This window comes from Macaca nemestrina, chromosome 3 (assembly GCF_043159975.1).
Source record: "Macaca nemestrina isolate mMacNem1 chromosome 3, mMacNem.hap1, whole genome shotgun sequence".
NCBI lineage: Eukaryota > Metazoa > Chordata > Mammalia > Primates > Cercopithecidae > Macaca > Macaca nemestrina.
Genome location: NC_092127.1, coordinates 159,446,343 through 159,461,804, shown reverse-complemented (window position 1 = coordinate 159,461,804; position 15,462 = coordinate 159,446,343). Strand labels below are relative to the sequence as shown.

Here is a 15,462-nt window from a genome sequence, read left to right as displayed (position 1 = left end):
AGTCCAGAGGATAAGAGGGAACCTTTGAAATGATTTCTACAGTGATAGAGTCAGAATTTTATAGGAGCTTGCCCCTTTTATTCTTTATTTTTATAGGTCATAAAATGAGAAAGTTTGAAAAGCTAGATTTTTTTTGTTTGTCTTTTAAGATTGGCCAGTCTGAAGTTTACCTCATCAGTCCTGACACCAAAAAAATAGCATTGGAGAAAAATTTTAAGGAGATATCCTTTTGCTCTCAGGTAAATGGAGATGGGTTTTTAAAATTCAATTGCAATGGAATTTTTAAATGGATTTCTGTAATATCTGTCATGTAACAGAAATGCTAAAGGTTACAGGGTGTATGTTTTCTAAGTACTGTACTTGATTTGTGTTTCGCTTTTCTTCTTTGCTTTGGTATGTTAAGGTAAATTATGAATATAATTTTGAAATTAAGAAATTTGCTCTTAGCAACGCTAATGGACAAAATAGATCTACTTTTAATTTTCTCAGTTATTGGTAGTAATGGTCCACAGTCATGACTTCCAGATGCATGTGAATGTGTCTTTGTGCATATTACACATATATATTTACACATTTCATACAAGTGTCTTTTTATTAGATATATTTCTACTTTACAAAAATTTATAACTTTTTGGGTGCCAATTATCAGTATTTCTTCTCCCTTCAAATATAGATAGTGCTTATCTTTGAGAATGTTCTACTCAAAGTACAGTGTCTACTTGAAAACTTTTTTCTTGATAATCTTCCAGGTGTTTGTTTCATAGAGAGATTTTGGAAGAATCTATCAATTAAGATTAGCTGTGTCAGTTTTACTCAGGATCTTCCTAACAAATACGAGATCACTTAAGGTTATGTTTGCTTATTTTTTTTAAACTCTGGATTTTTCGTTTTCATAATTGATAAAATATGAAAATGTCAGTGATGATTTATAATGTGATCTACTTAAATATTCAAAAGGGACTTTTCTGCAAAATGTGAAAATAAAGAATGTTCTTTATAGATTAAATAGGGAACCATTGACAAAGAAAAAGCTTTTCTAAATCATATTTCCTTAAGTTGTAGCCTCTAGCTTATGCTTAACTTGCTATTGGAGAATATTAATTGAGATGGCAAAGCATGTCGATGATTGCTCATTTATTGGAAAATATTTGGCCTGAAAGTAAGATTACCCATAGAGTTTTTATCCTGATTTGCTGCTGTTTCTGTTGAATATTAATATTTATCATTATCTATCATTATTAATATTTTATCATTTCCAAAAGAGTATAGCTTACAAGTTTATATGATTACCTGAACATTAAGCTATCAGCACGCACATCTCTGCATGCTGATGCTTTCAGAATACATTGATGTATTAATATTTATGGCAGATGTTTTATCTGTATTAAGGTGCCTCTGATAGCTGATGATTTTAAAACATGTTTACATATTAATATTTATTAAAAATAGCTCTTATGATTCTATGGTAGAGCCTTGGCCTAATATGTTTAAAAGCTCCTCTACTCTGCATGCATATAATTTTTGACTCTTTCTTTATTCCAGTTCACTTCGATATTTACCTATTTGTTTTAGGAGTACAAATATATTTTAAGTCTTTTTTTAACCTTTAGGTGTGTGTGCATGCATGCACGTACATGTGTGTATGTGCGTAGTTGTGTTTATTCATGAATCTCTGGTCTGCCTTTGATTTTTTGAGTGGTTTTTGTTCTTTAATACCTAGGTCTCAAACGAAACAACAATCGAATACTAAAATGAGCACGAAAACTTGAATTTTCAGATCTTAGTTCTCTTATTGTTGTGGGGGTAATCAAAGGAACATTCTAGTAAACCACCTTTATTGAGATGTTTTTAGACTTTTTGAAATTTTAAAATATCAGAGAAAATAGTAATTTTCTAGTGCTCTTTAAAAGTGTGCTCTCTAGGCCAGGCGCAGTGGCTCACGCCTGTAATCCTAGCACTTTGGGAGGTTGAGGTGGGTGGATCACCTGAGGTCAGGAGTTTGAGACCAACATGGTGAAACACTATATCTACTAAAAATACAAAAATTAGCTGGGTGTGGTGGTGGGCGCCTGTAATCCCAGCTACTCAGGAGGCCGAGGCACGAGAATCACTTGAACCCTGGAGGCAGAGGTTTCAGTGAGCTGAGATTGCGCCATTGTACACAAGCCTGGGCAAAAAGAGTGAAACTCTGTCTCAAAAAAATAATAAAAAGTAAAATAAAATTGTGCTATGTAAATCTTGAGGTGCATTTCTGATGATGGTGCGTCTTCTGGATACACCTGAACATCTCATTCTCTCCCTTGGACAGGGCATCAGACATGTGGACCACTTTGGATTTATCTGCCGGGAGTCTTCTGGAGGTGGCGGCTTTCATTTTGTCTGTTACGTGTTTCAGTGCACAAATGAGGCTCTGGTGAGAGAGGACAAGCAATTCTTACCTTGGAACCTTCTTTACAAGGAATTTTAGCTCCACTGATTTTTCTGTCCTTAGGAAAACCAGATAGTCATTGACATATCATTATTTGTCTTTAGTTATTTACTTATGACTATTTAGTAAGTAGCTAATACACATCTGAAGCTTAATTGGGTGTGCATTTTATATTTTTTATTTCAGAAGAACTTGCTCAGTGTCACCCTCTGGTCTAGCATTTTACAGTGTCATTTTAGATGTCTGATCAAAGGAGTTTGCCTTTTTTCTCAGTAGTTTGTATTTTTAGTTTTTACTGTATCAGTCTGTTCTCACACTGCTAATAAAGACATACCCGATACTGGGTAATTTATAAAGGAAAGAGGTTTAATGGACACAGTTCCACATGGCTGGGGAGGCCTCACAATCATGGCAGAAGGTGAAGGAGGAGCAAAGGCACGTCTTACATGGCAGCAGGCAAGAGAGCCTGTGCAGGGGAACTGCCCTTTATAAAACCATCAGACCTCGTGAGATTTATTCACTATCATGAGAACAGCACAGGAAAGACCCACCCCCATGATTCAATTACCTCCCACTGGGTCCCTCCCATGACACGTGGGAATTATGGGAGCTACGACACAGCCAAACCATATCATTTACCTTACCTGCTTTGAGAGCTTTGAGCATCCTTGTCGTATTTTCAGACTGTAATCCTAGCCGTTATTCCAATTATTATCTGTCAAACTGTGAAGAGTAGTACAGAAAACTCTTAAAAGCTTAAAAAGTCTTTTCCATAGATTATCTGACATCTCAGTCCAGCTAATTTCAAGTTGACTTTTTGGTGGCTACAACTTCTCTTCTCTTTGATTAGGTGGACGAAATTATGATGACCCTGAAACAGGCTTTCACAGTGGCCGCAGTGCAGCAGACGGCTAAGGCGCCAGCCCAGCTGTGTGAGGGCTGCCCCCTGCAGGGCCTGCACAAGCTCTGCGAGAGGATAGAGGGTGAGTAGGGGACCTTTTCCAGCGTGAACACAGTGGGAGTTAAAGGTCCCTGGAGAACTTTAGGTGATACTCATCTGTTGGAAGATTCTGCCTAACAGAGGCTTGTGTTAGTCACAGTGATTGTAGGTGGACTCTCAGCGTGCAGTGGGTGTCTTTTGTGTGTCAGGAATTGTGCCGGATGCTGGTGATACAAAGATAAGAACCCAGAACCCTCTTCTGCCACCTCCCTCCAGGGTATTCTGAAGGTGGAGGAGGAGTTAGGGAAACAGGTTACCAAACCATTTGCCTAGTGTTTATCAAGATTATGTGAGTGGTTAGTCATACTGGCCACTGCAGAGATATCTAGAAAGATAAAAACTAAGGAACTTGTACCGGTTTCTCCATTACAAGGTCATTAGTAACCGCTGCTAGTACAGTTTGAATGGAGACGAGGTAGCACAAAACAGGTTGCAGTTGAGGAGCAAATGGGAAGAAATAAAAGAAACGTGACTATTAGTATTGAATAGTACTTCTAGAAACCTGGCTTAGGAAGAAACTAATAAATGTTATGATTTGTAGCTAATGTGTATTGAATAAGATCTGCCAGGAAATATATTAGGTGCTTTCTGTTATCTATTTAATCCTCACCACATTTGTGGGAGGAAAAGGGACTATTTATTTTGCACATATTGCAGATAAGTAAATTGAGGATTAGAGATGTCTAGGAATAAACTAGTGTATCGTGAGCCCATGATTCACCCCAGGTGGTAAAGACCTGTTACCTGCCACCAAGCATTTCCAGGAGAAGGCCATACTGGGGGAAGACCTGGGGATTGCAGCTAACTTTGCCTTTTTCAGAACTGGAGAGGTTTGAGTGAATTCAGAGCCCAAGGGGTGGGAGGGGCCAAATGAATCTGAATGGAATGGAGGGGGTTCCTTTTGAACAAGAGTGGGGAGTCCACCTGAGGCAGGAAGTGAGAGTCTCTGTCTCTGGGACTGCAGGGAGGGGCCAAGGGAGAGGACAGAACCAGGTGACAGTGAAAAGGAGTGGTAATATGTTTATCTGAGGGCGTCTGGAAGGTGAAGACTTTTCACCTCTCTGTTCTTGGTTTTGTGTTTTTGTTCTGTTTATGGGAGGATTTCAAAAATTTTTTTTTGTGACTTGTGGAGGTCACATGATTTAAACAACCCATGTTATTGTGAAAAGAAAACAAAAATTTGATCATTTCTCATGTTTGGAGAATGTTTATTATACACCTGTAATCCCTGCACTTTGGGAGGCCGAGGCGGGTGGATCACCTGAGGTCAGGAGTTCAAGACCAGCCTGGGCAACATGGTGAAACACCGTCTCTACTGAAAATACAGAAATTAGCTGGGCGTGGTGACGTGTGCCTGTAATTCCAGCTACTTGGGAGGCTGAGGCAGGAGAATCGTTTGAGGCCGGGAGACGGAGGTTGCAGTGAGCCGAGATTGTGCCACTGCACTCCCAGCCTAGGTGACAGAGCGAGATGTCTCAAAAAAAAAAAAAGGAATGTTTATTATAAGCTATAATTTTGTAAAGACAACATTGCTTTTAGGTCCAATTTTCCTTTTTAAAAAAATTATAGTAAAAATATATGTAACACAAAATTTACCATTGTAACCTTTTTGTAAGCGTACCCTTCAGTGGCATTAAGTCCATTCACGTTGTTATGCAGTCCTCACCACCAGCATCTCCAGAACTTTTTCATCTTCCAGAACTGAAACTCGTTAAATGCCAGCTCTGCTCCTTCTCAACCTCTGGCAACATCCGTTCTGTTTCTAGGTAACTTCATATAAGCAAAGTCATAAAATATTTATCTTCTTGTTTCTGGTTTATTTCACTTAGCATAATGTTTTCCAGATTCATGTGAACCGTAGCGTTGTCTGAATTTCATGCCTTTTTAAGGCTGAATTGTATTCCATTCCAAAAGCGTGTAGCACGTTTTGTTGATCCATTTACTCGTCCATGGACATTTGGGGTCCTTCCATCTTTTGACTATTGTATGAATAAAGCTGCTGTGAATGCTGATGTGCAAATACCTGTTGAAGTTCCTGCTTTCAATTCTTTTGGATGTATATCCAGAAATGAAACTGCTAGGGTATGTGGTAATTTTATGTTTAATTTTTTTGAGGAACTGCCGTATTGTTTCACAGTGGCCACACCATTTTACAATCCCACTGGCAATGGGTAAGGACCCCAGTTCTTTTACGTCCTTGCCAAAATGTGCTACTTTCTGTTTTTGTTTTGTTTTGTTTTTGATGAAAGCCGTCCAGATAGATGTGAAGTGGTATCTGGTTTCCCTTTTTAAATAAGATAAATTAACAGTTGACATCTTAAGGTCTGGGAAGGGTCATTTGTGGCATTACAGTGCTCTTTAAAATGAAGAAAGATGATTAATATATTCAACTGTGTTTTCCACGTTGTTACTATTTGCTGACATTACACAAAATATATCTGGGAACAAGAAAACGTTTGCTTTAACGAGAGTTCCCAACCAAGAGGATCACTAACTCTTTCCTTAGTGGTTGTCAAGATAAGGTAAACGATGACAGAAATGCCCCTTAAGAGCTTATTGAAAAGCCAGCAATGACTTTGGCCTTGAAGATAAAGCAGATCACGATCTGCGGGAACTGGAATGCTTCCAGCGCTCCCCTGGATAAATCTTTCTTTGGTCTGGCTTAGCTTTCAGAAAGTTACAGCTCAAAAGTTTGATCAGGGTAGATTTTGCTGCTGTCGTTTTGGAATTAATCATTTGATCCATCTTTCACCTGATAAAATCCAACCAAGGCACAAAACTCTACTAATGCCAGAACATTCTTAAATAGTACAATTAGAAGTCTGGTGGGGGTATGTTTTACCTACATGATGGAACTCATTTCTAAAAGTGTAGAGGGCACGTTATTAGAAGAAGTGCTAGTTATTACATAAACAGTTTTACGGTTCCTTGCTTTTTGTTGTTGTATTCCTAATAAGTAGAATGAAGTGGCTTATTCAAACTCATTGTATATTGGTGTAAGAGTAGTTCTAGCAGGAAGTTATAGGGTCTGATCAATAACTCTGTACAACTGTGGAGAGGACTAGTGATGTGGCCACACAAAGACTTAAAGAGTGTGTTTTCTTAGTAAGTGTAGTCAAGTCATCCCCCAGAATCGACAGAATAGAATCAGTAACGCTGTTCATGTTGATTACGCTGCACTCTACTCTTAACATGCGACACATCAGAAGTGCAGCTCTACCCAGTTCTGTGTTTGATCCATATACAACTCAGTGGTATTTATATAGTATTTTGCTTATTTTAAAAGAGGAGCATTTTGGGAATTACTAGACTGAATTATGCTTTCATTAAAAAAATTAGTTGAACTAAGATTTTCTGTTGCTCTCAGAGCAAATTTTCCTTCAGTAAAACACAGTCATTCATCACCGCTCCCTCTAACAAGGGCCGTTTCTGCACCGGCAGGGAGGCGGCCTCACTGACCGGTGGAGCCCGGAGGGGTTGTAGTTTGGAAACCCCCTTGACGCTGGTTACCTTTTTCTGCTTCAGTCCTTGCTTCCCATTCCCCTCCATAAGCCATTTTGGCATCAGCTGGGCCTCTCTGAGGAGACGCGTTCAGTGTGGAACTGAAGGGTGCTTTCAGTGGGTGTACAGAAACCACCCAGGAGGCGCTAGCTGTGTGAGAATCCCTGGGGGAGGAGCTCGCACCTAGGCGGGCCGGCTGTTTAGAGATGGGGCCGGAAGGACCTCATGAGTTAGGCATCCTGCAGACAGGGTGAAACTGCTCAGAGAATTGCTTCACAGCTGCCGCAGCCACGACTAGGCTGCATTTCGTCATTTCACCTGAGATTGGCAGAGCGTCTAGTTAGTCTAACTCTTCTTAGGCCTTGGCATTTATTCGTCTATTCCCCACATCCGAATGTTTCATGAAACAATATCGTTTTTCCAAAATATGATACTTTGACTGTCAGAGATGTCCTCCATATGTGGGGATTTTTAGTGCATGATGACTTCGCGCTTATTTGATTCATAAATCTTAACTCTGTTTCGCGTCAGCATTTAAGTAGTTGATACAGTAAAGCCTTGTCTGTTTCCCTGGCTTCATGTGACCTGACAGCTTGCTGAAAGAGTGACTGCATTGCACTTTGACGAAGGCGCTGTCCTTCCTGCACTTTAACCCACCTCTGAGCTCACTCTTGTATTGCAGTCACCTGAGTGTCAGGCGACTTGGCTCTGCTAGTCAGGGAGGGCAGTGGAGCAGTTAAGGGTTTGGTTGCTGGAGGCAACTTACTTAGCTGATGACCTTGGACAAAATACTTGACTTCGATGTGCCTCAGTTTCTTCAGTGGGCACTGGGATTACTTAAAAAAAAAAAAAAGGCCCATTTCTAGTATTCATTTTAGGGTGAAATGAAATAATGCACATAAAGTGTTAAGTGAAATGGCTTGGCAGTCACTTAAATATTATTTCTACGGTGGCCTCAAGGTTTTCTTGGGTTAAAAAAAGGGAAAAAGAATGTCTTTCTGGAAGCAGAGATGGCTGTAACAGTGTGATAGGGCAGCCGCCTCTGCCACAGTCCCACTCTACTGAGAGGTTGTGGGATCTGCCTCGGCTGCCGTGGGAGGGGAGGAGCCGTGGCTTTGGGCAGACTTGGCTGCTGATGGGCCTCCTGGCCTTTCACAAGTCGCCTGGCTTCTCTGGGCATCAGCAAAACCGTCTGCAAAACGAAGGCATGGTTTCCAAGTCCTTACAGACAAGCCCCTGGCCCAGCAGATTTCCCTCCCGGCCATCCGTAGTGATGTAGGTGCCTCGCACACTGTTCTCCAGCCCAGAGCCTTGGCCAGGCCTCTGCCTCAGGGCCACCCTGGTGGGATGAGAAGACAGTGCCAGGTGGGTGAGGTGAGAGCTGCCCTTGGAAGAAAAATAACCCGTGCAGTTTTTTTCTTTTCATGGCAGTTGGGTCAGCATATTCTTTCATTATCAACCTTCTCATCATGTGTGACGTTTATCACTGGACACCACAAAAAGGCAGAGCAGGCTCTGAGCCGTATTTGTGTGGGGAAGGAACTTCTTGAAATACCAGGTTCTAATGGGTACTAAAATGATGTAATGACTTTATTTTTATAACTTTTCCTCAAAACCCTTTGTAACATTAATTAAATGTAATGTTCATTAAGTTATTAATAAGCATGTGGTGGTGTAAGAAAAATTGTGAGCCACATGCATCAGTTTTCTGTGATGGAGAAATGTGCGTCAGTTTTCCAACAGAATAGGAGTTGTTTTTCCCTAAGAAAAAGTTGTCAGGTTTACGTATCAACACAAGAATTTATCATTTTCTGAGGAGAAGTTTCTGATTATGTGAGGTATTTTAACAGGGAGAAAGTAATTTGGAGCCTCACAATCCTGAGGTAGAGTACAAATAAGTGGTCTGTGGAAATGACATAAGCTCTCTGGGTCTTAGTTTTCTTAGCTGTAAACTGGGGGTAATAGCATCCTCTTCATCAGATTGTTTTGAGAATTAAATGGTGCAAGCTTAACGCCTATTATTCCGTGTCCAGTGCATCAGAGCTCATTTAGAAGATGATGACAAAGATAACAGCAACACTATTTTCGATGAAAATTTCCACGCCAAGCATAGTGGCTCACGCCTGTAATCCCAGCACTTTAGGAGGCTGAGGTGGGCGTATTGCTTGAGCTCAGGAGTTCGAGACCAGCCTGGGTAACATGGCGAAACCTCGTCTCTACTAAAAATACAAAAATTAGCCGGGCATGGTGGCATGTACCTGTAGTCCCGGGTACTGGGGAGGCTGAAGTGGAAGGATTGCTTGAGCCTGGGGAGGTCAAGGCTTCAGTGAGCCATGATTGCACCACTGCAATCCAGCCTGGGTGACAGAGTGGGATTCCATGTCAAAAAAAAAAATAATAAATTTTTTTTTTTTCCATAAAACCTTGAAAGTCTGAAGTGGAAGAGAATGTGAAGGGGATGTGTGTGGAAGAGGTTAACTTCCTATCTCACAACTTTTGCATAGAGTTTTTTCATGCCTCTTTTTTTTTCTCTTAATAGGAATGAATTCTTCCAAAACAAAACTAGAACTGCAAAAGCACCTGACAACATTAACCAATCAGGAGCAGGCGACTATTTTTGAAGAGGTTCAGGTACAGTACAGTTACTAATTTCTAGAAGGAAAGAAAAGGCAGGCAGCTTACCTGGGAAATGCTATGTATACAAAATAGCAAACCAGTGTTGTCCCAGCCTGGGGTAAGGTGCCTTGAGTTCGTCTTGGTTTCTGGGGTGTCCAATCTTTTGGCTTCCCTGGGCCACATTGGAAGAAGGAGGATTGTCCTGGACCACACATAAAAGACACTAATGATAGCTGATGAGCTTAAAAAAAAAAACAAAAATCACGCACACACACAAAATATCAATGGTGTTTGTTTATTTGTTTGTATAACAGAGTCTTGCTCTGTTGCCCAGGCTGGAGTGCCATGGCACGATCCGGGCTCACGGCGATCTCCGCCTCCCGGGTTCAAGTGATTCTCCTGCATCAGCTTCCTGAGTAGCTGGGACTACAGGCGCGCCACCACGCCCGGCTAATTTTTGTGTTTTTAGTTGAGACAGGCTTTCACCATGTTGGTCAGGCTAGTCTTGAATTCCTGACCTCGTGATCCGCCCGCCTTGGCCTCCCGAAGTACTTGGATTATAGGTGTGAGCCACCGCGCCAGGCCCAACATCTCATAATGTTTTAAAAGCGCTTATGAATTTGTGTTGGACTATATTGAGAGCTGTCCTGGGCCACATGTTGGACCTGCTTGGCTTAAGCTTTCACAGTCCCATAGAGGGTCCAGGTCAGAATTGCAGATTCCCATCAGGCCTTAGCTTAGATAGTAAAACTAACTGAAACAGACAAGCTTCTTCCTTAAACTAAATGTTAGCATAAGAGAGAGGAAATTATAAAATGGAAAGCGCCTTAGTCTGGGAGACAGAAGGTCTGGCCTCTGGTCTACATGCACTCATCTGTTCCCTGGGAAACCTCTGCCCGCCCCTTCCTGCTTGGGATTTCAGCCCTAAGTGTGGCAGTCGAATGAGACAACATTTGGTTCATGAGCTTGAACAGAATTGTTCCTTCTTTCCCCCCACACCATTTTTTCTTTTCATTTTTGAAAATAAATTTAGGTCATGCTGTCTACTTGGAACCCGATAATATATCAAACCTACAAAAACAAAACAAAATTCAAGCTCATCGGCTTTCTGCAGTAAACTTGGAAGCTAGCTCTTGCCCTTGCATTTAGATGCAATGTATCTCGGGGAGACCATGCTGTGTGTGCTGGCATGCCTGTAGCCTGTTCATTATGAATCTTTAATGAGGTCATCCAAAATTTCATGTCTGCTTTAGCCGAGGGCCATTTTTGATGGCTCCCTGGCACTTTTTTAGGGAGGGAAGCATATCAAAACAAAGAATAAATATCTCCTTTTGCGGGGCAGGCAGCAGATTCTGTAAATAGAGGAGCCATTAAATAAGACAGCTAGCAACTGGGTGGGTTTAAGTGCTTTTCCCTCCTTACTGGGAAAATACTATACTAGGATCCACGATCTGCTTTCTGTTAGTGTAAAAAAATGAAAGGATTGTCTCTCTCTCTCTCTCTTTTTTTTTTTGAGGCAGAGTCTCACTCTGTCACCCAGAGCCAGAGTGCAATGGTGCAATCTTGGCTCACTGCAACCTCCGCTTCCCAGATTCAAGCGATTCTCCTGCCTCAGCTTTTCGAGTAGCTGAGATTTCAGGCACCTACTACCACCACACTCTGCTAATTTTTATATTTTTAGTAGAGACGGGGTTTCACCATATTGGCCAGGCTGGTCTTTAACTCTTGACCTTGTGATCCGCCCTCCTCAGTCTCCCAAAGTGCTGGGATTACAGGTGTGAGCCACCACGCCTGGCCATCTTTCTCATTTTAATCACATGTTAGAGGTCTTGTCTTATTCCCTTGTTCTCCTTCTACAGTAGAATTGGCATATGCTGTAGGAAGAGAGCATAGAAAGATGTTTTTTCATGTCTTAAATAGCCTAGAGGGTAATTTTCACAATTTTCACTTGTCTTTACATTTTCTTGTTTTCTTTTGAATCAACTTGAGACATGCTACGTTGTTTTTTCTTAAAAGATCTTTAGAGTTCTAAGTACACAATACTCTTAGACAAATATAATGTGATTTGCATTTGGAATTCAAAAATGGACAATACGCTTCTGATTGTTAATGCATTTACAATTCAAGCTGGGGCCTTTTTCATCTAATGCTGGCTCGCTTACTGTTCTAGAGCTGTCCAGTCACTTTAAGAAACCATCTTTCTTTTCTTTTTTTTTGAGACTGAATCTTGCTCTGTGGCCCAGGCCAGAGTGCAGTCGCATAATCTCGGCTCACTGCAAGCTCCGCCTCCTGGGTTCAGGAGGTGGGGTTTCACCATGTTAGCCAGGATGGTCTCCATCTCCTGACCTTGTGATCTGCCCGCCTCAGCCTCCCAAAGTGCTGGGATTACAGGTGTGAGCCACCGCGCCTGGCCACGAAACCATCTTTCTAGCAAGCATAGAAGAGGAACTTCCCTTTCATAATGTGGGTTTTCTTTTTTGTCTAGACAGCACCACGTAGCTCTCCCTAAAACAGTGTGATGAATCAGTATAGGTAATACACAAAATATTCTTCCGCAGCAATGAGATGTTCCTAATGGGCATGATTCCAAGATTCTCTGTGACTCATGCAGGCTTTTAGGCACTGAGTACATCATGGCAAAGACACTTCAGAACAGAGTAGGTTATGACTAAGGTTTGCTTTAAAAAAAGAGCATTCAGTTAATATCCTGAGGCCCCTATGTGTTGTTCTAGAGGTCTCTGTAATTGTTTAGTTGCATCAGACACCAAAGGGAAGTTGTATTGTTCACCAACTTTGAAAAGCCAGCTCTCACCTTGTCTTCCATCACCATGAGTGTGACTGTTCCTTGAGTGATACAGATTTGCCCATGAATCTTTTGTTCTAGAGGCTTGTTAGATGGTCTTGTTGAATTATGTCCTCAATGACCATTCTTGGTTTTGTAAAACATTTTATAAACCAAGTCATTGGTTTCGTTTTAGACAGCAATGCTGGCTGATGTGCTTGAAAATAATACATTTCAAAAAGGTTGTAAGGAAAAAGGTGACTTTGCAGTTTCCGGAGTCTTCTTATAAATAGAATAGTCAATATTTTCCTTTGTTCAGTCTTTCCTGCAGGGGAATTTGTTTCTGAAAAAGTGCTCCACGTGCAAATTTTCATAACAGAAATATAATTACCATTGAAATTAATGGTACATGATTACTTAGTTATTAAAACATACCATATTCAAGGATCATGTAAATGAATATTTAATTTAAAAAATGGAACTCTAACAGCTATAAAGAAATCACTGATAACTGTGTGTAAACGATGCTGGAGGTTATCTCTGCTGTAAACAAGCTGATTTTGAGCACTCTGAGAACTTGGTGCCAGACAGTCATGTGGGCAAACCACACTGCAAAGCTGTCTTTTTATTTATGAGCTTTCTGAAATGTTTCATTTTCAAACATATCTAGCTAGGCATAGGTGAGGATGACCCCCTGATGCTCTGTTACTGGGTGAATATACTGAATCCAAATTGATCATCTCAGGATAAGAATTGCTGTGAAGCCAACGTGGGGCTAGTAAATAAAATATCTCAAAGTCTAATTCTCCTAATCTATATGAGTGTGTTTGAGGGAATGACTTAATTAAATACTGACTAGATAAATCAAGTAGATTTGTACGCGATAGACGTTGATAACTTATTAAGTGACATGACTTCACAAGTTAAAGGTTAATGGTCAGAAGAGACTCTTTTTACTTTCTGAAGAATATATATCAGGTTAGTTGGATTTTCCATGGTTTTAAAATGATTTCTTACAAAATGGGATTATAATTGTTTGAAAGATGGTAGACTGCAGTGTCCATGTGAGGGCTGTCTTTTTAAGTGGTTCCCTTAGGAGACCATGGGCTTTCTCAGCGTTCTGGGATGCATTAATCAGTGTTGGAAATGTATTGATTGATTTATTAATTTTTTTGTAAGAGAAAGGGGCTCACTATGTTACCCAGGCTGGAGTGCAGTGGTTATTCTAGGGTGTGATCAGAACACATTTCAGTTGCGAACTCCTGGGCTCAAGCAATCCTCCTACCTCCGTTTCCTCAGTAGCTGGGACTGCAGGTACATGCCCCCTTGCCCAGCTGGCAGTTTATTTCTGAATTTCCTTTATGATAATTTATAAGCCTTTTATAGGTTAAGAAACATGTAACTAACTTAGTTTTGTTACTTTTAACAGGCAATTAATTGTTTTGTAATATTCTTTTATAAATTGAAGTATAACATACAGATAGAAAAGCACACAAATCAAAGATGTGTAATTGAGTGAATTTTTATAAGGTAAATACAACTGTGCAGCCAGTGTCAAGATTAAGAAATGGAACATTTCTGGCCAGGCGCGGTGGCTCATGCCTGTAATCCCAGCACTTTGGGAGGCCAAGGTGGGTGGATCACTCGAGGTCAGGAGTTCAAGACCAGCCCGGCCACCATGACGAAACCCTGTCTCTACTGCAAATACAAAAATTAGCTAGGCATGGTGGTGCGTGCCTGTAGTCTCAGTTACTCGGGAGGCTGAGGCATGAGAATCGCTTGAACTTGGGAGGTGGAGGTTGCAGTGAGCCAAGATTGTGCCACTGCACTCCAGCCTGGGGGAAAGAGTGAGACTCTGTCTCCCCCAAAAAAGAAAGAAATGGGGCATTTCCATTGCCTCATAGTCCTCTTTTGTGTCTGCCTCAAGGTAACCATCATCCTGACTTCTGACACCATAGTTTAATTTTGAACAAGCAGGTAATTTTTGATGGCAAAGTGATGTTACCCAATTTGATTCCCCATTATTTTCCTAAGACTTGTCTCTCTTACTGATGAATGTTCATAAAGTTAAATCACCTTTAAGAAATAATGATTTAGCCGGGCGCGTTGGCTCATGCCTGTAATCCCAGCACTTTGGGAGGCCGAGGTGGGTGGATCATGAGGTCAGGAGATCGAGACCATCCTGGCTAACACGGTGAAACCCCATCTCTACTAAAAATACAAAAATTAGACGGGGAGTGATGGCGGGCGCCTGTTGTCCCAGCTACTCGGGAAGCTGAGGCAGGAAAATGGCGTGAACCTGGGAGGTGGAGCTTGCAGTGAGCCGAGATTGCGCCACTGCACTTCATTCAGCCTAGGTGACAGAGCGAGACTCTGTTTCAAAAAAAAAAAATAATAATAATAATAATAATGATTTGCCACTATCGAGGATGGTGAAGTTGCATGGGAGATTTTAGGGAGATGACAACTCACTAATTGTATTTCAGAATTATGTTAAGGAAAGATTTGTTTCTTGGTCGTGTATAACACCATAAACGTTTATTTCTCTGCTTTAGTGACTTCTCTATGATGTTTAACAAGTTCCATGATGCAGTCTCTGGTTCTTAATCAGTTTTTAATGAAAAACAACTGTGGTAGTATAATGTTCCTAGTTGTGGTCTAATTTCCTTCCTATTTGAATAGTTTTTTAAAGTGTATTTTGAGGGGAAAAATACGTTAATACTCCTCCTCTACTATACGATTAGCTTTTTAAAATATTTTGAAATAGATGATGATGAAGAATTTCTCCAAGCACAATATACATTTTCTTGTGGGGAGAGCTGGAAGGTTTAATTAAAGACACAGGAGAAGAAAGAGTGGGCCAACCATCAGGTGCCTGTACCTGCTCAGAGGCCTCTCGTAATTCCTGTTCGCTTCCCTGGACCTTTTTTTTTAAATAGACTTAATTTTTTTTTAGAGTAGTTTTAGGTTTACAGGAAAATTGGGTGAAAAGTACAGAGTTTCCATATTAGCTTTCACTGTCCCCCACCCCCCAGTTTCTCCGATTTTTAGCATATCTTGCATTACTGAGGGTTCATTCATTATAATTGATGAGCCAATATTTGTACATTAATATTAACTAAAGTTCATGGCTTA

At 40.9% G+C, this 15,462-nt stretch overlaps 1 protein-coding gene across 6 annotated transcripts in view; it reads left to right on the top strand.

The window, feature by feature from the left end:
* Positions 1-15,462, top strand: part of LOC105487750 (TBC1 domain family member 1) — a 248,177-nt gene that overhangs the window by 127,769 nt on the left and 104,946 nt on the right. For all 6 annotated transcript variants that reach the window (XM_011751393.3, XM_071093743.1, XM_011751392.2 and 3 more), the window contains 4 exons: positions 150-239; positions 2,309-2,413; positions 3,279-3,411; positions 9,469-9,560. In XM_011751393.3, coding sequence (XP_011749695.1) covers positions 150-239; positions 2,309-2,413; positions 3,279-3,411; positions 9,469-9,560 — 420 coding nt within the window. The remainder of the gene's footprint in view (positions 1-149; positions 240-2,308; positions 2,414-3,278; positions 3,412-9,468; positions 9,561-15,462) is intronic.